At 43.8% G+C, this 17,131-nt stretch overlaps 1 protein-coding gene across 8 annotated transcripts in view; it reads left to right on the top strand.

Moving 5' to 3' along the window:
• Positions 1–17,131, top strand: part of LIMCH1 (LIM and calponin homology domains 1) — a 182,054-nt gene that overhangs the window by 142,948 nt on the left and 21,975 nt on the right. For all 8 annotated transcript variants that reach the window (XM_054202415.1, XM_054202416.1, XM_054202414.1 and 5 more), the window contains 3 exons: positions 2,749–2,903; positions 3,107–3,509; positions 7,683–7,904. In XM_054202415.1, the coding sequence (XP_054058390.1) occupies positions 2,749–2,903; positions 3,107–3,509; positions 7,683–7,904 (780 nt within the window). The remainder of the gene's footprint in view (positions 1–2,748; positions 2,904–3,106; positions 3,510–7,682; positions 7,905–17,131) is intronic.

Raw genomic sequence — 17,131 nt, 5'->3', positions numbered from 1 at the left:
CTGCAGTGCTGGCGTTGAGGCCAGCTAGCCAGGCAAAACAGTACAACCCGCTACATCTACAGTTGCTCTGTACCCCTAAAATAACCAGGAGCACTTTATTCCCCTCCCCTTCTCCTGCAATGGATGGTTGCTAAAAGCACAGAAGTTCATAATTTGATGTAAATTACAGAATACGAGGTCTTCTGGTGCCTCTGCATGCCCAACAACTAATTTGCTTTTTTAAAAAATGTAATTAAACTGTGATTAGGGAAAAATGGAAGCAGAAAGCAGCTTCTAATGGCTCACTTCTCCAACTTCTCTAAATAGTGAATACCCAAAGTGACAAAATACAAAACTAAGCAGGACAGTGAATAAATAGGTTGGGCTTGGCTTTAATCAGTTTGCATAGATACAGAAAATGCTAACATTTTCCATTTTGTCTAAGCAAACAAATTGCCTTTCAAGTTAGCTATACCCTACTTGGGTTACAAGTCTTTTCCAAACCCTCTTTCCTCAATGTCCTGGCATTTGGCACTATCTTCAGCAAATTAGCAAGGACTGAAAAGCATGATTTGCAGGTAAGTTGGTATCAGGAGTTTTAGTATAAATTCTGTTCGTTCTTAAAGACTGATTTTAAGTAAGGAATTTGGGGCATATTTTTTAATCAAAACAAAACACATCTTTTCAAGCAGCTAGTACAGTAATTTGCTGTTATAAGGACAGCTACTGTGAAACGTCTGAGAGGTTTTTGGTAGAAAATTCAAGGAAAAGTCCAAAAAAGAACAGTACATACCACTAAGAAATAACTTTTTGTAATAAAACAATGAAGAACTTCAGCTGAGAGGTCTGTATGTGTGGGAAGCCATAATTTCCCAGCAGAGATAAGAATGAGTCCAAAGGCATTCAAGAGGTTTGAGAACTCTGTGCTGTTGAATGGAAAATCCTCTGAGCTAAAGTGTGTAAGTTTTCTAAGCCCTCAGCACCTTCTACACTGAACTAAAACTTCTGAAGAGGTACTAAAAATGCCCTTACTGGAATGTCCTTGGCATTCAGAGGGCTTTATGGAGGTGACACCGCATTCATGGTCTCATATTTTTTATGTGCCCATGCTGTAAATTTGCCAACAATTAACAGTTTCATGGCTTTTTTATTATTGTTATTCTAAAGTATCAGAGCTGGAAAAGATAAATATGTCTGGGTTTTAATTACAAAAAGAGGAGGAGGGCTTATGTTATGAAATTTGCTAATGAAAAACTAATTTCCAAACAACAGGCAATAGTGGGAGTAGCTGAATAAAGAAATGCTTTGGTACTTCAATGAGAATAATTAGTAACTGAGGAAAATGAAAGGCCTATGTTTCAAGGAGGGGATTATAGACTGATATATGTAGGTCATGTGAAGAAATAGTTTAATGAGCATTCCCTTGAGTCTAACGTCAATAATTTGTGGTTTTAAGCTAAATTAAAAGTGACAAGGTTTGTTCCTGGTTTTAATAAAATAAGTTATGCTTGCAGTACCTTCTGTTGTTTACCAATAAAAATGCAATTAAAATATTTGGAGAACCATGTAATTAATGAAATAGCCTTTGAATTGAGTATGTGTGCAGAATTTCTGGTTTTCATTAAAACCAGAATTTGTTAGAGTGCATGAAATATAATCTGTATACTAATCTCCTGATGTTGTAAAGTTAATGAAAAATGTGCCGCTGCAGTTTCCTAGGAAGTTATTTTTCTTTGCAGAGGTTCTACAGAGGTTGTTTTTTATGTGTAAAGTTTTGTTCCTTTACTGATTAATTGCAGAGAAATTTTATGGCTTAAAAAAATTCTTTACTGTAATACTAGAAAAATTCTTTACTGTAGTACTTTTACTGTGAGAAATAGCTTGTCTCCGTACTCTCCCAAACTTGTGAATTCATAACCCAAGCAGGGTGCAAGACATAGGTGCCCATAACAGGTATCTCCTGTGGCTCTCTGGTTTAATGTCAGGCTGGTTTTGCAGGAACGGTAAAGAACCAGAATCAGTGGATCTTCTGGACAATTTTGGACAGACAGCTTCCAAAAAGAATACGATCATTGCTTCAGCAAGGACATATCTACATAGATGGATACATAGGCTTTTTGCTCTTTCCTGTCTCAACCCAACCAGGCATGCACCACTTTAGTCCCTAGCCTGTGTTGCTCAGATCTTGACCCAAAATATTGGAGGGTGTCCATGAGGAAGAATTTTTGGATGCTGCACTGGACTTTTCTGTCAAAAAAAAAAAAAAGCATGGGTCAACCATGCTTGCATGTAGTTGGCTGATAGCATGGGACTGGGCTTTCCAAGGCAGATTCTCAGTGCGGCTGTAGTTCATGGTGAAATGACATCCCTTCCTCCAGTCGACTCCTATCTTCCACACATCTGATTATTAAAATTCTTCACCAAACATAATTTTTCTACTTCATCTTCCTGGGGAATCAGATTTTGTCCCTAACATCCCAAAATGAGTGCCTTTACTGGTCCTTTTAGACCAGATTTCTTGGTCTTATTACCTAGTGCCCTTCTGCAACACTACAAAGCCAAAATGAAAATACACCAGTGGAGCCATGAAATCCTTACTGCATCCTGCTGTTGGGAGGAAAATCAGTCAGGAAACATCTTCATTTTCTGGTACAATCTCCTTTTCTCTTTAAAATAAACTGCCGCCTGCAGGTGATGGGAGCAAGTGTTTCTGTGTCCGGTTTTTAGCTATTTGCAGCTCTGCATTCAGGTGCCTTCCTTCTCTCGCAGGACCTGGCTCGGTGGAAGAGTCGTCGAAGGAGCGCTTCACAGGATTTAATTAAAAAAGAAGCTGAGAGAAAGAAAATGGAGAGGTTATTGTCTGGAGACGGAACAAACGAGCGCAGAAAAAGCATCAAAACCTACCGAGAAATTGTGGAAGAGAAGTAAGTTTGTTTGTTTTTACTGAAATGCAGAGGCGTGTCTGAAACTGCTGTGTGCTCCATACGTGATAGGCGGCTGTGGGCAGCTATGTCTGCAAGCCTGGGATGAGGGAGAGGGAAGGATGTTGACGGAGCAGAGGGAAATAGGAGTGATTTCCAGTGTTAATTTCAGTCCAATGATCTTTTTTCTGTTGTCTCTCATGCAGAGAGAGAAGAGAGCGGGAGCTTCATGAGGCGTACAAGAATGCAAAGTCGCAGGAGGAGGCTGAGAGCATCCTCCAGCAGTACATCGAAAGATTCACTATCAGTGAAGCTGTCCTTGAGCGTTTGCAGATGCCAAAAATTCTGGAAAGAAGCCATTCAGTGGAGCCAAATTCCCCACTGAAAGACCCAAATCCTCTGAGATACTTAAGGCAACAGTCGCTGCCTGCTCCAAAATTCACTGCCACCATTGAAGCAACCATTGTTCCCACCACTGAACTAGAGCCCAGCGGTTCGACGGGCCGTACATCTCCCAGCAAAAGTGTTGTCTCCAAGGCTGTGCCTATGCTGACACCCAAGCCTTACTCCCAGCCCAAAAATACACAGGAAGTTTTAAAGAGCTTTAAGGTAGGATACGTTGCACTCCCCAAAGTCAATCAGGATGCAAAGGAGATCCTAACTAAATCACCTAAATGTATAAATGTTTAATGCAGTTAAGCAGAATATGGTTGAAGCATTCTGATGTTATAAAACTCAGCTCTGTGCTGCCCAGTCTAGTGATCTCTTCTTGGTTACCAGTCTTTTTAGAAACTTGACCTGTTCAGATTGACATATTTGTGCTGGTTATTTTTCCTCAGGCTAAATTTGTTTGGGGAAAGACAGGGAAAGGGAGGTCTCTAAGAAAAACGCAAGACATTTTCCGAGAAAGAGGTTAGGTAAAAGTACATTGTCATGGGTTTTGTTTTTAAAAAAAAAAAAGGGAAGGGGCAGGGAACGTGAGGCCTTGACTTTGGGAGCAAGACCTGAATCACAGAATGGCTGGGGTTGGAAGGGACCTCTGGAGATCATCTAGTCCAACCCCCCCTGCCAGAGCAGGGTCACCTAGAGCAGGTTGCACAGGAACACGTCCAGGTGGATTTTGAATGTCTCCAGAGATGGAGACTCCACCACCTCTCTGGGCAGCCTGTGCCAGCGCTCTGCCACCCTCAAAGTAAAGAAGTTCCTCCTCATGTTCAGATGGAATTTCCTGTGTTCCAGTTTGTGCCTGTTGCCCCTTGTCCTGTGTCCTGTCGCTGGGCACCACTGAAAAGATCTGGCCCCATCCTTTTGACACCCACCCTTTAGATATTTATAAGCATTGACAAGGTTCCCTCTCAGTCTTCTCTTCTCCAGGCTAAACAGACCCTGGAAAATCGGAACCCTTTTGTGCCAGGGGTCTGGTTTTTGCCATACCCAAACAAGTCTGTCCCATTCAGCCAAGTCATAAGCCTTTGAAACACTGCAGTGTGCATGTATTCAGTGTGGAGAGTCCTTACTCCTTCAGAGTCAAGAGCCAGCTTGCCCAAGGATACTGTCTGTCCTAAACATGCTTCTCACCGGGGATGAACGGGGAAAGCTGCTTCACTGGCATAAAGAGGGAATGTAGGCTGTCTGTGCAGGTTTGGGGAAACAGGTTGGTACTGGGGCAGCGGTGTAACTGGGGATTGCTGGTGAGAGATGTGGAGTGACTGTGCAGGGTTGCAAGAATTGCATAAAGATTGTGGGAATAAAAGAAGAGAGCTTGGACGAAAGCAAGGCTGCCTGGAATATGGAGCCAGCTAGGAGATTTGTGGGCAAAGGGGATAGGAAAAGAGACTGAAGCTAGGGTATGAAACCTGAGTATAGCTTTGGGCTGGGTGGCTGTGGAGAATGGGAGTAAGGTACTGAATGAATGGTGGAGAAAGCAAAGAACTGGGATGTGTTAGAGAGAACAGGCCTGAATACATAAAGTTGGAAGAAATCTGCTTCTCACAGTGCCTGTGACAAAACTGGAGCTTCCCCAAGTCTCATTGTAGCTTTGTTGTAAGCTGTGGGAAGTATGGGTGCCCACAGCTCGTAGAGTTCAGGTTCCCTTGTGTCTGCCATTGGTGTCTACTACTTTGCTAGTGGCATGCAGGGGTCCCTGCAGCCCTGCTGATGTCCCAGTAGCATTGCTATCATCTATATTCAAGTTGTTTACTTTTTAAAAAATAAGTCAGCTTTGTAAAGATATTGAAAAAGCGTGTTGTCGTGTCTGTAATTTCCTGAAGTCTGCCCCAGCTCTTGTGGAAACCCCCCCACCATGTTTCCTAGTTGAAACGTGAAACCGGTAATTCCTATTTTTCCTATACCTCAGCTAGCGTTCCCCTGGCATTTATATTTTAGACAACAGTGAATCATGGATCTTTGGGGGTTTTTTTTCTGATCCATGCCACTTTTTTCCTCAGAGGACGAAGATATATGTGTGTATGACCTTCATGTTAATGCATATATAGTTCTTGTATGGAGAAACTAACCCATGGCTGCTTCTCCCCCCCCACCAACCACTACTAAAAGCCTGCCTAGGTCTTGTTCGCTTGATGTGGAAGAATGTGATTTGTCTCAGTAGGAATCATTCCCTAGCACATGTAGCTGTAGCATTATTTTCCCCTGAAACACCAGTCTGTGGATGATTCTGGGCTCTGGTGACAATGTGTTGACTTGCTCCAGATCAGAAGGAAAGGAGTATGTTTGTTTAACTCTGCAGCCAGGGCATCTGTCCTGATCATTCAAACATTTGGTTTTCCTCCCTAATATAAATAGAGAAATGTCTTAGTCTAAACAGAGACACTAAAATGGATGGTGTGACCTGCCAGTGTTTTCCTGGCTTTTTTATTTCTGAGATCTTTCATGACCTGCTTCTCTAGTAGATAAACCAGCACACAGTCCCAGAAGACTTGCGGCTCGGTGTCTGCCCACACTTGGGTTTGGAAATAAACCCTAAGAGTATTACTGTGTTGAGTGGATGATGGCAGTGAGGAAAGGGAGGGAACTTTTTCATCTGAAAAGTAGTCAGAAGAGGTGAAACCGTGGAGCTGGGCTGTTTCTCCTCTGCCTGGGAGCTGATTGCGCAAGGTGCTAACTGCCTTCCCCTCCCCATGCTCCTGTCAGAGATGAGGATGCCCAGCCTCTTGGAGATAGCCCCTTAGTTAATCGCCCTCAGATAGAGAACAGACCTGTGGATGCGCGTATACAAGAAGTCCACGGGAGGAGTTTGCCCCCAGCTTAGAGCTGATGGCATATGCTAAGTTGGAGTTCTGCTCTTGAAGTATCTAAGCTGTTTACTCGAGAAATAAAGTACTGAAGATAAGTAAATGGTGAAATAAGGAGTGGGGCAGGGAGGATGAGGTGGGAAGAACTTTGTTTTCTTAAGCTGTGTTTACATTTGATAAAGTAGTTTTGACACTTGTTGCATCAGTTTTCAGTAGCAGTGAAATAAGTGAAAAGTTCCCATGGAATGGCTTACATCTGAGCTTGTTTTCATGTCTGTTTTTTGTTTATGCAGTGTAGAAACCTGAAATGACTAATCACTATGTATATCCCAGATAGCTTCTCTAAGAAATCACTGATCCATGCCATTATTCCCCCAAAGTCCAACGATAAATAGAGAAGAGTCTGTCCATATTTACTCCCTCACCTTTGCGTTGTCTCCCGTGGTGGTCATTTTGCAAGGAAGGATCTCTGTGCAGAGAGTAGCAAAGCCCTCCTTCAAGTCTATTTGAAACTCACCCCTGCTGACAAGCCTGTAAATGTCTGTGCTGTAGCTGGACAGGAGCAGGATGGTGTTAGTGATACCTGGTCATCCTCTCCTGGTCTCTCTCCAGCAGGGCCCTCTGATGGTGAATGGCTGGCGAGTTCTTTGTAGCAAGACTTTTTTCACCTATACCATGGCTTCTACAAACAGCCCTCCAAACTGAAGGAAGTCTTTACATGCCACCTCCATTCAGAACATAATCATGAAGTATTAAAGTCCCAAGAGGAAGCTGTATCAGTGCAGAGGAAGAACCGAGAGCTTATTTTGTATTTTCTTCCTTGCTTAAGGTTTTCTTAGTGGGAATATATGCCCACCAAGGAGCTCGCTTGACCCTGAGAACAAAGTAGTTAAACTGTTTCTGCTTTCTCCTTTTCATGGAGACAGCATAAAATCATTTTCTGGGAAAGCAGCTATTTATTTTATCGCCTCGTAGAGAAGGTGGAATGCCCAGTTTTACTTTCTGGTTCCCTGCTTCAATGTTATGAACAGGATGAACTCTGCTGCTCCTGACCCTTCAAAGTTCACATGACAGCGCTTCAGAAAGCATGGTCTACTAATACTGTGGTGAGGTCATCAGGTTACATAGCAGTTCATCAGTGTAATTAGTCTTGGAAAACCTGCTTGCCTCTTGCATGAGGCAATGCAAAACCCAGCAGTTTTGGTCTAAATTTAACATGAAGATTTGTTGTTCTTTTAAAGGCCACTGATCTGCGAAACATATAAAGGCTGTCTGTATGTTACTGGGACAACGCAATGTGGGAAACAAGGGAATCCAGAAAAATTATTACCTTCTGTCTGTATTTTGTTTATGACCCCCCTGGAATAGAGTTTTCTTCTGTCTCAGCCCATTGAATGAAATGTGTTTGGCTCTGTCCTTCACTAGTGGCACAGACTGTGTTAACAATTGTAATATCACGTTGAAGTCCTAATTTCCTAAATTCCTTTGAATGCTAATTGCCTCAGCGTATTTATTTAACTGTGTTCTGCAGGTAGATGGAAAAGTCAGCATGAATGGAGAGAATTTCAACGGCGTGGAAGAGAAGGATAAAGAGTGTACAACAGTAATATTGACTCCGTCACCAAGCAGATCTCTGAAATTTGACGGAGTAGCCAGAGGGGACAGGCCCCCAGTAGAGTTGAAGAAGGACCCCACAAGTGTTGAGCTCAGTTTACAGAGGCCTGCCACTCAGAGTGTGCACAAAGAGCCAACAGTAAGACCAACACGAACAAACCAGCCTTACTTTCTCTGCCAATTTTCTGTCTCATAACGTATTTAATCACTAACTAATGAAACCCGAGTGCTTATGTTTGCTTTATTTCAAGAGGGTGTGCCCAGACCAGCCTGGGGGGGGGCGGGGGGAAGAAAATCCTTTGTAAATGAAAGGCTTCTTCCTTTGGGATGCGGGTAGAGAAATGGGAGGGGAAGGTTCAAAAAACTTTTTGCAACCATCATCTTTTTTTTTCTTTTTTTTTTTTTGGATGTCATGTAGCTGATAAGCATGCTTTAAATGTGCTGGGCCAGGGAGAAATCGACTCTGTGTCCCAGCTATTGTGCAGATTTATTCAGCGCTTCTCCTGATGTTAGCTGATTAGATCAGCAACATAATTGGACTGTGCAAGCCATTATAATTAGTCTCAGTTTTCAGTTTTCAAAGAAGAGGATGTGGATGTGCTGGCAGTTTTGAGCATTCAGCTTTCATTCCCGTCTCAAAAATATTAGAAAAGGGGATAAGCTATTGAAGTGCTCGGAGGGGCCATCGTGCTGCTTAACTGCCTTATCAAGGAAACAAATTAATTTTACCTTTTCATCTTTCTCTCCCCTTCTTCCCCAGAGAAAAAGGCAGGAATAAAACTAGAGCATATCACAGCAGGAATCTAGATGCTACAAAACTGTAATAAAAGTAGATGGTAAAGACAAAGTAAGAAATAAGGACTGGACTGCAAATAAAGCATCTAAAAGGGTTGCAAACAAGTGGCAAGAGGGGGAATTCTGGCCCTTCTTTTCTGTGTAACAACAAAGAGAATCGGAGATGTTGTGAGAGTTGGAGTATGATAATTTTTGCTTTCATCTCAGATTCCTTCCAAGCATTGGCCAGATGGATAACAGGGAACGGGCAGGGATCTGTCCCTGGGAGTGATGGTTCATTCATGCCAAAGGGCTTATCTTACTCCCCTGCTTCATGCCAGCCTCTGGCCATGGACAAGCACGCTGTGGAGCCTGCAGCAAGCATGGGAGCTGGGATGTGCCATAAGCATGGACTTGATCCTGTCAGAGGAAACTGGTATAGAGTCAAGAGTGAATGATTTGCAGGAAAGCAGGCAGGGATGGCAGAGCAGAGGCTGCTCCTGGCAGAATTAATTGTCTGTAAGGGAAAAGGCAGGTAAGCATTGTGTCTGATATGGGGGAGCTGGTAATGGGAGTGTTTGGAGGATGAAGAAGAGCCTCAGCTTGCTGTAGGTTAGAAGCACAGTGTCCATCAGAAAAGGAGAAAAATTAAAAGTGCTAATGTCTCCTTTTTTAGGATTTCTAAACCAGCGTAGCTATGGAAAAGTCAAGAGGAAATTCAGCAGCAAAACCCGATGTTAGGGCTTAGGTGTATTTGTACCTGTTTGATGCCCCCTCATCCTTCCCTTTCTACAGCTTTGAGGATGATGTGGACAGCTGACCACAGATTTTTCTGTGTCCAGTTCCCAGTGACTTAGCCGTCATGATGATACTGGCAAAGGAGGCTGATTCCTTGTGACTCTGATCTTTGTGGAATAACTTCCTGGTTTGTGAGCTTGGGTGCCCTTAATGATGAAGCCTTCTAGAGAGAGTGAGCGTGCACCCAAATGGTGCTATTGACAGAGTTTCTCTGCTCTAAGAGTTTTATATCACTAGCTTCATGATTTCATGAAGTGAAACGATTTCACGGGTAGTGGAAACCACTATAATTACTCCTGGCATTTCAGCTTCAAGGAAAGGTATGTGTGTTAAGCAAGTCAAGGGTAGAGCAAGGAGAGGAGGCTGCTTTGAGGGGGGATCCTCCACGGGGAAACAAGGAGAATGCACTAAGTGTGATGGGGGCGGGGGGGAAGAAGGAGACTTGTCTGTGGCTGGAAGGGAGTACGTGCTTCCAGCCCAGGTAAAATTTACAAGCTCTGTTTCTTCTAGAGATTTGCTTTTCTTTACCTAGCTGCTTTGTTTTGATTTTCCAGGTCCCCATGCCTTAGAATAAGGCATAGGCAGTAATTTAGCTATTGGGCATGGAGGAGTGCCCTTGTTCATGGATGGAAAGGGCTTAGATGCCAGGTTAGAGATGGGCCATGGTATTGATACTTGGCTTCTTCACTGTGTGTGTTGGGGTGCAGACCAGCACTGCTACAGCGCAGCTCAATATGAATGCGGTTCGTTACCTGCAAGAATTGGGCAGCTATGATGGACTTGCTTCATTCAGCCTTCTCCCTGTACCTATTTTACTTTGGTTTCTGGACAACTAACACAACGATGTCAGCCAGCATCTGTAGAGTCTGAAACGCTAAACTCCTCTCTGAAGGTGGAACCCTTCCTAGGAAGGCTGGGGATCCAAATGAGGAAAGAAAAGAGCCTCCTGGGCTTCTCCCACTGATAACGCGGGGCCTGTTGGTGGGCAGGATGCTGAATAACTCTGCAGCCGTCACTGTGAGCCCTCCAGAGGGGAAGAAGGGGTTTGCTTTTTGCTCCAGCAGGATGAGGCTGCCAAGCTACACATTCTGGGAAGTAAGAAAGCCTTCTGAAACTGCCACTCTGTCGCCTCCCACGAGGAGAAACCAGGGCTATAGTTATGTCTGATGCTTAACGCTACTGAATTTTTAGGACAGGAGAAGGCGGCGACAGAAACAGGGATGGAAATGCAGCTGAGATGAAGAAGCAGAGCTTTCCGGAGTGGAAGAAACAACTACATTTCTTTTGCCTTGAGAAAACTTTTACAAATTGAGCATGTTTTCAAAGCTTTTTCTAAACTTCCTTTCACTGCCTTTATCTGTATACTTGCCTTTACTGATATAGTTCTTGCTAGCTATGTCCTTCCCAGGCTTTGAATAACATTCACAGACACTAGTTCCTCTGCCTGTTAAGAGATGCTCTTTCTAGTGGGTTTTTTCCCCCCTCTAGTCACTTTGAGATTTATTTTGGTTTTGTATTTTATTCATTCCTTTTCTGCCCTGAGTCTCTTTTGTGAAGTATATATTCCTTTTCATATATCCATTACCTTTGGCCTTCCTGTCCTCCCCTTCTGATTCTCTTCCTGTTCTTTGCAGCCCCTTCCTCCTGTTCCTCCATCCCTCTTAGGGCTGCTCCCCTGCTGTTTCGGTTCAGTTGTCAAATGGACTAGTCCTGTCTTCTCTCCGCCTGGCAGGCTTCCCTTTGAAGCTCCGTAGCCCTGCTCTAAATCTGTCCAGCTGGCCTCAGGCGTTGTCTGCAATACCAGAAGATGCTGTGCAGCTGTACTTCAACAACTCTTTTGGCCTGAAGTTTGGAAAGCGGTTTAGTCAAGTTGCACCACTTATGACGCTACTATGATTGAGGTTTTTGGGGAGCTAGAGAAGTGTAGGGCTCATTTCTTATGGGTGAGACCTCAGCATCAGTTGTCTTTTTGATGGGGAAGAACCCCGTCTATATGTGAATCAAATAATGATTGGCAATCAGAGACTGATTGGGAAACATACGTAACTCCTGCCTAAATCTACTATGAGATGAGATGCAAAAAGCTGCAGCAGGTGGGAAGGATGGTAAAGAAAAATATTTTTAAAAAACTATACCTGTGTCTGTAGTGTATAGGTGGAGTACTTAGATTTGGGGCGGGGGGGGATTTTACAAGAGACTTACCTTTACTCTAAGTAGCTCAGCAAATTTTGCCTGTGATTTAAGGCTAAGGATAAATTTGGTTTATAAGCAGGATGAAAATATCCCACTGGTGTTTGTGGAGTGATGTGTTGCTAAGAGAGGCAGTAGGTAAAGCACACCTCTCTTATTGCAGCTGGAGAAACAGGGGCAAATGGCCTGAAGACTGAATGGTCAGTCAGTGGCAATGTCAACGATAATGTGAGAATCATCTCCTCACTTTGGTCCTACCTGGAGCCTTTAGGTCATGTTGTCTTTCCATTGTACAGAACAGTTGCGCGCATTACAAATGCTGAGAAGGTGTTATCCTTTAGCTCTTTGAATGAGAAGTTGGCAAAGTAAATGTTTTGTTTTAAAACAACATTTGTGCAGATTTTAGTGTAGGGGAATTAATTTGTCGCTGAGTAACATCACTTTATTTTAACCAATCTTTGCATGAGCGCTTAGAAATTATTGGCTTGTTATAGCTGTAATTGTAGCTTTGCTCTGATCAACCAAAAAAAAATAAATATAGACAGCAACTTTAAAAAGATCAGGGCGGGGTGGTGATGGTGGGGAGAGATTTTGGCTTTCTTTTAATTTTTTGCTAGCTAGCTTAAACTTGTCCATTTCTACTCACTGCATGCTTGGCACAAAATAAACTTTTTTTTATATATCCAAGTAACACTCTCCTTCATCTTCAAAAATCCACTGATTGAACTGAGATTAAAGTATAAGCTTTCTTGTGGTTGGGGATTGTTGGCCAAGCTACAGGAGAGCAGCGTTGAAATCCTGATTTGTACTTATCTGGTAGGATGAGTCTTTGTTCTTTGATTTGTTACAAGAAACACTTGTAGAGTAAGTGCATCTGTTCCAGATTGACAGCTTTGCCTTGAACCACACATGGGAAGATGCACAGAGGGCTGGACTACCTGGAGGGAGAAAGGTTTAGGATGAGAAGTGAGAGCAGCAAAGCTTCAAAGCAGCTAGAAGGGAGCTCTGCTCAGGATTTGGTTACGAATCTAGCATCCGTGTCTCCTGTCCTCCAGACACCCGTGCACTTTTCAGTGTCTATGATATTTTATGTCCCAATTGAGCAGTAATAACTCTAGAAAAATGACTAGCAGGAATACTTTGCAACACTTTCAAGGCCTCTCTGTCAATTACTGATCCACCCTGCTCTTTGGTTGTACTAGCTGGCCTGAGTATAGCATTACATAGCTGCCAGATGAAGCAGATGAGTTAACGTGTCAGAGCAGTGTTCTGGCTGTAGTACTGTACTGGCATAGCATGCAAGGCGCTTAGCCTTGGTCGTGCCACTGTTACTGCTTACAACAACGGAAAACACTAGCTTTGATGAGGAAACCATCGTATGAAAATTTTAAAGTCAATGATGCATGTACAATTTCAGTCACCGAAGCGATGTTTCAGGCAATTTCTACGTGTGGCTATCGATACTGCAACCACTTTCATTCCTGGGTGATTTTACAGAATTTAAACTGTAGTTCTAACCTGATTCTTTGCGATATGTCTGCATTCTCGCGGTTCCAGACAGCTTGTTTTGCCATGTTTTCATAGAAAATGCAGTAATGATATTTCACGTGTTTTTGTGTACAAGTAGTGTTAACTGACCTAAGTTTTGATTTAATTTACAATAAGGATTAATAAAGTTCTACTGTAACTTCCTTTGGAGTTTGAATTCTTGTAGTAGTTGTGACGTTCGGTGTTTTAGGAGTTCCTAGTTACTGTATTTTTAGGGTTTTATAAGGGTGTGAGGCTCTGCCACAGCAATAGGCAATGTGGCTATTTCTGGATAATTCTAAAATGCTCTTAATTAAAGAAATACTTGGGCTGAAATGGGATAAAAATCCTGTCTGCCACAAACTGAACTGATTTATTTTCATGGCTAATAGTTGGTTGGTAACACTGTATAGACAGCTGTGCTTGTGTCTTTGTTAAATGGATGCCTGGGTTAGCAGAACTGAGGTGTTGCTTTGTCCTCTCATACTGACATGCTCATAACTGCAACTGCAATCACAATATTTAACTTTCCATCGTGGACTGAGGCTTCTAAATCCTAAATGGGAAGCTCACTTTAACTCCTGGGTAGCTAGATACACGGGGTAATAAAAACATCAATCCGAGTAGATGGCATTCTTCAGTTTTCAGGGGTTCCTGGGACAGAGTCTTCACACCAGCCTGGATCTGGGGGCAGAGATAGCCACATGCCTTACACAGCAAGGTTTTTCCTCCTTCCCTTGAAGGCTTCATTGCCTGTGGCGGTGGGCAAGGAAGTGTTGTGTGACATGGAGTGGCTCTGTGGCCCTGCAGAATGATACCTGTGCCCACACGAAGGCATGTGGCTGCAGCGGGATGGTGCCCAGAGGCTGCCTGGGTCCGGTCCTTCATCCCAAAGCCTGAGAGCTCCTCTGAAACCCCTCGGGAACATCACTCACCAAGTTGTTTGGCTTTTCAGTGTCCATGTCAAAATACGCTTAGGTAGAATTAAATGTTTGTATGCCTTTTTCGTGATCAGTGATAACATCATCATTTGATTACAAAATATTTATGAAATGTGAATGGTGATAGTCTGTGGGAGAAAAGACCTTTTATCGGCTGTATAAGTACAGGAATTTTCCTAAGTGTATCATATACCTGTGGATAAAATACTAGGTAATACTACATTACTGGGTATTATAAATAGAATTAGATATAGTGGGAATGAGAGAGTTCCCCAGTGAAGTTGACTTAATTTTTTTATAAATTACTTACTAATCAGTTTTATATTTTTAGCTTTTATGTCACTAGCATTTAATTGCTCAGCGGAGGGAGGAGGAAGAGTCAAGTCTCGTGAGCAGGAACAGAACTTGTGTAGCATGCCATTGCAAAATTCAATTTTCCAGCAGCAAGTAGTAGCTCTTTCTATTATTTTTTTTTTCCCTCTTTGAAAGAATTTCTATAAATAACATCTATGTCAATACCAACCTCCTGGATATAGGTTATGGGTAGGTTTAGTTGTTGCACTTGTGCAGGATAGCTACATGACACAGCACCATGTTCAGGTTGCTGGGGTAACTCTAAACTCAGAGGTGATAAAAGTGCCTCATGTTTGTGCATTCGCTGAGCTTTTTAAACCCTCCGAGAGGCCAGAGTGGCTGTGCTCTTTCCCCAGTTCCAGCTGCCATCAGCACTTGACTTCCCTGGGTGTATGTAATGCTGTTTAATGCTTTTTGTATTGGCCCCAGTTTATCACTGTTTAAAGCTTTAAAGCCTCTGAGGTTGAAATTAAAGCTCAATTTCATCTTTTCTTTTTTTTTTTAATTTTTCAATTTGGGCAGTTTCTTTTTGAGAGTGGAGGGTGAATTCCATTACTTTACCAAAAATAATAATGACATAAACATTAATAATTGAAATTTGCAACAATTTCTCTGGAAGGGTTTATGCTTTGGAGCAGCGGGTAGAATTGTTGGGTAGGTGCCTCTTGCTTTTCCAGTTAAAATCCACCTTGTTTAGGGCAAACCCTGAGTTCTTGATAATAGCCATTCGTTTAGGTTTAACGGAGGTTTGTAGGTTGTAGAATGACAGAATAACTCGGATTGTAGGTCTCTAGCTAAGTCTTCTGCTCAAAGCAGGACCAGGCATGAGATCAGACCAAGTTGCTAAGGGCTTGATCATTCGAGTCTTGAAAATCTCCGAGGATGGAGATGGCACAACCTGTCTGGACAGCCTTTTATGCTGGCCTGGCTGTCCTCGTGGAGACAAGAGGTATTCATTTCTGCATTGAGCAAGGTTGGGAAGGGTTTCCAGTAGCTTCTCCCGTGACTGCTGTTGTGTCAGGAGCCAGGACGGGCTGAAGGAGGCGTTTTCTTTAGTTACAGTGTTCTTCTGCTGGGGCTTTCAGGGAGAAAGCTGTCCCTGACACACAGGCTGGCATCATGATGGGCTGGGGAAGGGAGAGGTGGGTTATACGGGAGGAAAGAGCAACAGAATGGCAAGGGGCAAATCTCTGGGGCATGGGACTTGCAGGCTTTGCAGCATTTCTCTGGGGCCTGTTTTTTAGCCCGTGCTTCATTTCCAGTGACTATCCCTCCTTGGAGTGTGACACATGGAGGGGGACCTCTGTGCCTTGTTTGCCCTATAGGCACCTTCAGAGGTGGACATGGTGGAGAAGTTTTCCATGCTGCCTTTTTGGAGTGTGTATTTCACCCCCTGCCTCCTCCAGTTTGAGAACCGTTTTTAGGCCAGAGGGGGGACGTGTCCCTGTGCCTTGCGGAGGCGAGTGTGCAGTGGAAAGAGGTGGGGAGGACAGCGGGCAGCCAGCCCCAGCAGGCGCCGGAGCAGACGCGCGCTGCCACTTGGAGAGGCTGGTGGCTGGGATCTGGCGCCTGTCCTGCTGCGAGGTGGCGGCACAGCCCTTGGCAGCCGCGGGCTCCTTCTGTTGTTCCCGGCACTGCTCGCTGCCCGCTGGGCTTGCCCGGGTCGTTGCCCCTGGCCACAGCCCCACACTGGTCCCCACCATTTCCTCACAGGGCATCTTCCCAGACACGTTCCCTGCTCCTCTCTGGAGCATGCCTCCTTCCAGAGAGGAGGAGAGGCTGGGATTCCCGAGCACTGCCAACAGCAAAGCTCTCTGGAGCCAAAGTCTGTCCACAGGCATTGGCGTCCTGTTGGCACTGCCAGCAGACGTCCCCGATGACCGAGCTGTGAGAGCCCAGGTCTGCTCTTCATGGGGCACGAGCAGATGAGGGGCCGTAGGCTCATGTGGGTCTGCAGGGATGGGAAACGGGATCCGTGCAGAAGGTGGAGGTCTGAATCCAGCCCCCAGAAAAGAGGAAATTTCATCAGATTTCCTCCCTTGCAGCTGTTAATGAGATGGAGGGGGTGGGAGGAGGACAGGAAAGCGAGTCTACAATAGACTACTTCTGAAATATGTTATTTTTTGTTTCTAAAACTAGTCTGCTTTTTTATTTTCCTTTGTTGAATGTGCCGTTTTCTAGATCTTTCATGCATTAGAAGCACTGTGCAGTGGCTGATTGGTTTGCTGCAGATTTTTCTTGATTTGCCTCCTGGGAAAGCCGACGTATGGCGGAAGCTGCTAAATAGATCAGCTGAAGTGCTACCCTTGTTTTGACAGTGTGGTTTTAGCTCTGCAACAGCTTTGTCCTGGGTCAGGAAGCTGGCTTTTCAAAGGCATTTGGATTATTGGCTCGATACGGTCTCACCATATTTTTTCAGTCCTCTCGTAATAGTGTTTCAAGTATTTCATTACCTTTAATACTGACTCTGGCTTTTCCCTTCAGATAACAGATTGTTTAGACAACCGTGAAATAAAGGAAGTATTTAATTACTTTGCCACTTTTCAAACCCTAGTATGTGCTATGTGTTCACTAATGCATACGTTTTTGTGTTATTCTGGAAGAGGAAATTAGGGGTGAAATGTATGCTTATCTCCAGCTAACACAATCCAAGATATCCTACAATTTTAAAAGCTCGTAGGAGCTATTCCAAACTAACCACATTAATGGCTGCTGATGAACGGGTTGAAAAGGAGATTAAAGCCCAGTGATTCAACACCCGAGCGGCACGTAGTGCTCCGAA

Source organism: Rissa tridactyla, chromosome 5 (assembly GCF_028500815.1).
Source record: "Rissa tridactyla isolate bRisTri1 chromosome 5, bRisTri1.patW.cur.20221130, whole genome shotgun sequence".
Lineage (NCBI taxonomy): Eukaryota > Metazoa > Chordata > Aves > Charadriiformes > Laridae > Rissa > Rissa tridactyla.
The sequence above is the reverse complement of the archived record's forward strand: the minus strand, read 5'-3'. Positions and strand labels throughout refer to the sequence as shown.